Source organism: Danio rerio, chromosome 25 (assembly GCF_049306965.1).
Source record: "Danio rerio strain Tuebingen ecotype United States chromosome 25, GRCz12tu, whole genome shotgun sequence".
NCBI classification, from domain to species: Eukaryota; Metazoa; Chordata; class Actinopteri; order Cypriniformes; family Danionidae; genus Danio; species Danio rerio.
The window spans coordinates 475,067-482,500 of NC_133200.1; the positions used below are offsets into that span (position 1 = coordinate 475,067).

Below are 7,434 nucleotides of genomic sequence, written 5' to 3' on the forward strand. Positions count from 1 at the left end.
GTTTTTACGTAGTGGATGCCCTTCCAGCTGCAACCCATCTCTGGGAAACATCCTCGCACACACTCTCATACACTACAGACAATTTAGCCTACCCAATTCATCTGTAGCGCATGTGTTTGGACTGTGGGGGAAACCGGAGCACCCGGAGGAAACCCACGTGAACGCAGGGAGAACATGCAAACTCCACACAGAAACACCAACTGAGCCGAGGTTCGAACCAGTAACCCAGCGAGTGCTGTGAGGCGACAGCACTACCTACTGCGCCACTGCTTCCTCAGTTCCTCAGTTTTGATCTTGTTTCTAGTCCAAATATTGAACAGTTCTTAAATCAAGAAGCATTTTCTGGACTAGCAAACAAAAAAAATAAAAAGGTTCTGTTTTCAATATAAATTTTTTATTTTTTTTTATCTTACACTTGTCTCCTTTATTCCTGTTTGTGTAAAGCACTTTGAATTGCCACTGTGCATGAAATGTGCTATAGAAATAAACTTGCCTGGCCTATTTGTTTTTCATACTTTGGAAGTTAATGGTTACAGGTTTCCAACATTCTTCAAAATATCTTCTTTAGTGTTCAACAGAATACAGAAACTGGTTTTGAACAAGAAAAGGAAGCGTAAATGATGAGAGAATTTGCATTTTTGTGTGAACTATCCCTCTTATTAGTGATGGAAAGAAGATAATTTGACAAAAGCTGAAAACCTGTAACCATTGACTTAAATCAGGGGTGTCAAACTCAATTCCTGGAGGGCCGCAGCCCTGCACAGTTTAGTTCCAACCCTGCTTCAACACACTTACCTGTAGGTTTCAAACAAGCCTGAAGGACTCAATTAGTTTGATCAGGTGTGTTTAATTAGGGTTAAAACTAAACTGTGCAGAGCTGCGGCCCTCCAGGAACTGAGTTTGACACCTGTGACTTCAATAGTATTTGTTTTTCCTAGCTATGGAAGTCAATGGTTACAGGTTTCCAGCAAAATATCTTCTTTTAGTGTTCAACAGATGAAATAAACGCATGAAGGTTTAAGACTAAATAGTGAGTAAAACATTTAGGGTGAACTGTCCCTGTAAACAGCAAACGATGTCACTCGCTGACAAACACGAGCTGCATTTTCTCGTGGTTGATGCCACAGATAAGAATAAAAGAGCATTTTCTGTGACCAACGCAACCTCTGGAGGCGTTCAGACCGCAGGAATCTGAATACTCTTGATACCACACGATAAAGAGCATCATAATGGTCTCATTGTGCAAACTCCCACAGAGAGACGAGGTGACAGACATCTTTCTGTGATGCAGGAATCTAAAACACCCACACCACCGCACACTGGTGTGCTTGTCGGGTTATTTTCATGGGCTCTGGGCGGATTTTGGGTCTTAATTTGGCCACAGCTTTCTCTGTGTTTCAGCAAATGGAGGATTTTTTCAACCTAGGCTCATTCCGCAAATGTAGCCCCGCGGACATTTCTGGAGACCGCGATTGACATGGCTGGAGGTGCGTATGGCCGCATTTTGTTTTTTCGAGCGAACGCTGCGAGGCGGTGTGACGCCGCTCCTCTTCTTCGTGCTCGCCGGCTGACGGCTCACCTCTGGGCTTTCTCACCGCAACCAGTTTGTCCGCTTAGCTCATAGTGTTACGTCGGCGGAGCGGAGGCCCAGAGGAGGAGGACTGGGAAACAGCGACTGGGTTCGAGTCCGGTGAAGAGCAGTTCCAGAAATCAGGTAAGATGAAAAACAGAATCCAAAAAAATGAAAGCGAACGAGTTCACGACGGGGCGAGAATGCGGCGAAACCCGAAAACGCTGTCAAAATCGAACGAGGGCGATAGCTTTTTTTTATTTCTGGACGACTTTTTTAAATCATTGTTTAGGACAGACGATTGCTCGACAGCAGCCTCTGGCGGCTTTTCATGGAAGAGCAGCGCGGGCACGAACGACGCACACTCCCAAGAAGCGTTAGAGACACAAAAAAGCACGCACAGTGGCCTCTTGAGGATTCGCGAAAACAAAAACTGCACACATACGCAACTCCCGGGACGTATTTTGCGGCCTCCAGAAACGTCCGCGGGGCTACGCTTCCACAATGAGCCTGGGTTGGATTTTTTGCTGAAACATCTTATTTTGACACATATTTTGGGAAAATGGCGACACGTTCACAGCAAGAAGATCAATGATTCAAGTCCTGGCTGGGTCAGTTGGTGTTTCTGTGTGGAGTTTGCATGTTCTCCCCGTGTTGGTGTGCTCTGGTTTCCCCCACAGTCCAAACACATGCGCTTTAGGGGAACTGATCAACTACACTGGCCGTAGTGTATGAGTGTGTGAATGAGTGTGTATGAGTGTTTCCCAGTACTGGGTTGCAGCTGGAAAACCATCCGCTGTGTAAAACATATGCTGAAATAGTTGGAGGTTCATTCCGTTGTGGTGACCCCTGATGAATAAAGGGACTAAGCTGATATCAATGCTGTGCAGTGGTGTTCTGAGTGTGTTGTGAAATGTGATGTGTGGGTTTTCTGGGCTGCTGGAGGAACAGTGCAGTGTGTGATGAGGTCTGCTGAAGGTCTGCTCCTCTTCTCTGTGTGCTTTCAGTAAACTCACTTCATTATCGTGAGGAGGCAGCTGGTACAGGAGCTGTTTAATGCGCTGTTTCTCTCCGGGGCTGTTCACATACGGGACTTTATCCTCCGGGAGACATGAGAAATACAGCGCGACCTGAAGATCAGATGGAGAGATGGAGAGTCATTAAAGGCGCTGTATATACAAACAGAGGATTTTTGATTTTGCTTACAACATCACACTGTAAAAATGACTTTCTTAGCTAGAGGACTTGTCTTGTTTCTAGTCCAAATATCTACAAAATCTTAAATCAGTCAGCATTTTCTAGACACGCACAACAAATAGTCTTATTTTCAGAAATAATCAAAATCATCAATAATCAAAGTCAAAATGAAGTGAGTTTTTCCCTTTAAAACAAGCAACTTAATCTAGTGCAGCACATTTATTAGCCATGTAAAGCTCCAAAGTGATTTGACATGTGTATTTTTGATGTGTGACCTCATTTGACCTGGGTGGGGCATACAGTAGCTCCTCCCCTTATTAAAAGACAGCCAATACTGTTTAGTTTCTCACAGCTCTGCTAGTGAAAAGGGTTGAGCTCAAGCGCATCAAACCAACAGCCAATGAGAAGAAGGGGGCGTGGCATGTCAAATACTGAAAAGGATTTGATTTGTCGGAAGATTTGATGAGAAGTATGAGGTGACGGCAGAAGAACATTGATGCATGAAGGCGGAAGAGACCAACTGCAAGCTTTGGATGTTTATACCAGGTTTATGTATCAGTTGTTGTTGTTGTTTGGAAAATGAATTGTGTAAATATGCATGAAATGATGTTACATCTTTATCTATTTATTCATATTCATGTTTAATTAAATAAATATTAAATTTTGTATTAAGCGTCACAAAAATCACATTTATTCTGAGCTGTTCCTATTAAAAATGATTCAAAATTGTAATTATTTTTGTAATATTCATTCATGTTTAACTAAAAAATTAAAATTTTTGCATGTTTATACCTTCTACATGTGAATTTTGTAGCACACTAGAATTTGTAGCACACTAGATATCCTTAAGACTCACATACTGACACTAACACCTACATTTTAACGTCACATGACCTCTAACTGAAACCTGAGCAGCAGCTCTGCTTTTTACTGTAGTCCATTGTGCTTGATTGACACCGTGACCTCTGTGAGCCTTTATGAGCGCTGGTCGTAACACTCCTGTAGATAAACAGCAGGACCGAGCGGCTCTTTTCCTTCATAAAGAGTCTCCTGCTGTTTTCCAATCACTCTACAGGAATGCCATTTAAAGCTGATGACCGTAAATCACGCTCATCTTAAGCTGATGTTACCTCCAACTCGACCCTCAGGCCCTTGAACAACACGGTTCCTCTTCCTACACACAATCATCACCTATAATATCAGGGCAATTGACTGAACGGCTGCTATAAACGCATTACAGTTTAACACAAAGGCTAAACTATGGGATTTTAAGGCTCTCCAAATTGCTTTAGAGCTTTATCTGCAGAAATGGCTGTGGGTTTTATTTAGGGTTGCTCTTCGAGGTCAGGGGAGTGTGAGACTGAAACCAGCATCACAACATGCTTTCTGTAACCGCAAACACTGCAGTGATATGAAATGCAATCAACATCATATTTAATGGTGCAGTTTAAGAGCCTCAGTGATAAAAACAAAACTCATACTGACATTTAATGGTTAGATGCATACAAATATACACAGAAAATCATAAAAACAAGACTACAGTTGTAGTTGTAATTGTTACATTTAAAAAATTAATTTTGGGAAGAGGGATCATTTGTAATTTTTGCAAGACAAATTGTATATATTAAACAGATTTCTGTGTAATCTGTATAATAATCAATTCAAATTTCTATTCATGTGCATTTCTCCAGTGCTTTTACAATATAAATTGTGTCAATGCAGCTTAACATAGAAGTTCTAGTAAATTGAAACTGCGTCAGTCCATTTTTCAGAGTTAAAATTCAGTTTTGTTTCAATTTCACTGCTGATATAATATGATATAATATAACATAAAATAATATAACATAAAAAAGTTAAATATAATATAAAATAAATTAATATAATATAAATATTATTTAAATTTTATTAAATTTTATTATATTGTATTGTTATATTATATTATATTAAAATATAATATAATCTAAAATAAAATAAAATAATATAAAATAATATAATATAATATAATATACATATGATATAACATAACATAAAATATTATAACATAAAATTGTTTTAATAAAAATAATATAATCTAAAATAATATAATATAATATAATATTCTAATATAATATAATATAATACATATAAAATAATATAATATAAAATAAATTAATATAGTATAATATAAAATAATATAATATAATATAATAAAATATAAAATAAAATAATAAAATAATATAATATAACATAACATAATATAATAGAATAGAATAGAAAATAAAATAATATAAAATAGAATAGAATAGAACAAAGTAGAATATATAACAAATATACAAATTTAATAAACAGTGCTTTAAATGGTTTTCTAACAACAGTCTAACAGTATTGAGGTAGATTAAATAATCTAATATAAAATAACACCATATACAATAGTCACAATATAAAGTGGATTAAAAACGTCCCTCAAAGTTACCCTGAAACATTTGACTTTTTTTGGTCCACTTAAAATGTTGATTGGAGTAGTCGACTATGTAGAAATAATTACCTACAAATAATCTTTGTTTAAGCAATGAAGTTGATCATTTCTAGTGTCTAAGGGATTTAAATTTGCTTGAGATCCTACACTCCTTCTCTTGCTTCGAGTTTTAGTTTTGTTTCTAGTCCAAATATCTACAAATTTTTAAAATTAGAAGCAAACAAGTGAAACAACTTATTAAGGTGTCTATTCCCAAAATATGCTCATAATGCTGATTTTTCAAATTATTTGCTCTCATGCGAATTTTTATTGTTTTTAAATATTTCCCAAATAATGTTGAACAGATTCAGGAATTTTTTCACAGTGTGTCTGATAATATTTTTTCTTTTGGAAAAAAATCTTATTTATTTTATTTGGGCTAGAATAAAAGCAGTTTTTAATAGTTTTTAACTCATTTTAAGCTCAATATTATTCGCCCCTTTAGCAATAATAGCGTTGGATAGTCTCCAGAATAAACCACTGTTAAACAATGACTTGCCTAATTACCCTAACTTTACCCTAATTACCCTAGTGAAGCCTTTAAATGCCACTTTAAGCTGAACACTAGTGTCTTGAAGAATATCTAGTCTAATATTATGTGCTGTCATCATGACAAAGAGAAAAGAAACCAGTTATTAGAAAACTATTGTGATTGGAGATGTGTTGAAATGTGTTCCCTCCCTCTGCCATCTATATTTTTATTCTGAAATGTATAAGCAGTTCTTTAAATATGAATAAATTTAATATTAAAATAAAAATTCACACCTCCAGGCATCAGAGCTCCACCTTCGCCAGGAAAAATAAATAAATAAAATAAAGTAGTGTCTGCGAGTTAGGCTGTTAGCAAGCCGTTGTTCCTGATGTTTGCGAGGCTTTGGTCTGGCAGCTCGAGATAATGACTTGCAGATTTTCCATCAAGTCGTTTGTAAATAAAAAGCAGCATTTCCTGTTTCCCGAATGCCTGTGGGAAACTTCCTCCAGTGTTGAACAGAAATCTCTGACAGCACGACTGACCAACAGCTCGCGATTTTAATAAACATCACATCTGGAGAATTTACTGCGTAACAGCGAGTGCATTGTGTGGAAATATCTGGACGTGCGTGACACTATTCAGTCCACACAGAAGAGCCTCTGAAGCTGGTTATATTGGTATTGGACTGCAGTTTTCCTCATGAGAGTCATGTGGGGTTTTATTGTTTTCTCTAGTAAATGATAAAGTAATATAGACGCAGATTATAGATTAATACCAGTGAGCCTATCACATGTGAAAACTGAACATATACAAGGGTTAAAATGAAAAACAAGTAAATTAATGTATATGTTAATACATTACAAATAAATAAACAATTCTGCGTACTTTCGCTACATTTGTTTTGGTTTCGTGAGTCATTTTAACTATTTACGTGCGCACTTGTGTATTGTTGATAAAACCGCACAGGTAAGTGTTAAATATTCGACATTCAATATTCAAATATTCGACATCCAATATTCAAATATTCGACATTTAATATTCAAATATTCGACATTCAATATTCAAACATTCGACATTCAATATTCAAACATTCGACATTCAATATTCAAATATTCGACATCCAATATTCAAACATTCGACATTCAATATTCAAACATTCGACATTCAATATTCAAATATTCGACATTCAATATTCAAACATTCGACATTCAATATTCAAACATTCGACATTCAATATTCAAATATTCGACATTCAATATTCAAACATTCGACATCCAATATTCAAACATTCGACATTCAATATTCAAACATTCGACATTCAATATTCAAATATTCGACATTCAATATTCAAACATTCGACATTCAATATTCAAACATTCGACATTCAATATTCAAACATTCGACATTCAATATTCAAATATTCGACATTCAATATTCAAACATTCGACATTCAATATTCAAACATTCGACATTCAATATTCAAACATTCGACATTCAATATTCAAATATTCGACATTCAATATTCAAACATTCGACATTCAATATTCAAATATTCCACATTCAATATTCAAACATTCGACATTCAATATTCAAATATTCCATTCAACATTTAAATTATTTTAAATCAACATTTGTTCTTCTTAATTTGATATTTATATGATTGTGCTTGTTAAAAATATTGTATCGGTGCACTTCATCATT

General features: G+C 35.8%; 1 protein-coding gene across 5 annotated transcripts in view; it reads right to left on the reverse strand.

Annotated features, from left to right (window-relative positions):
• Positions 1–7,434, reverse strand: part of prickle1a (prickle homolog 1a) — a 54,430-nt gene that overhangs the window by 11,721 nt on the left and 35,275 nt on the right. For all 5 annotated transcript variants that reach the window (XM_073941833.1, XM_073941831.1, XM_073941832.1 and 2 more), the window contains 1 exon segment: positions 2,587–2,700. In XM_073941833.1, coding sequence (XP_073797934.1) covers positions 2,587–2,700 — 114 coding nt within the window.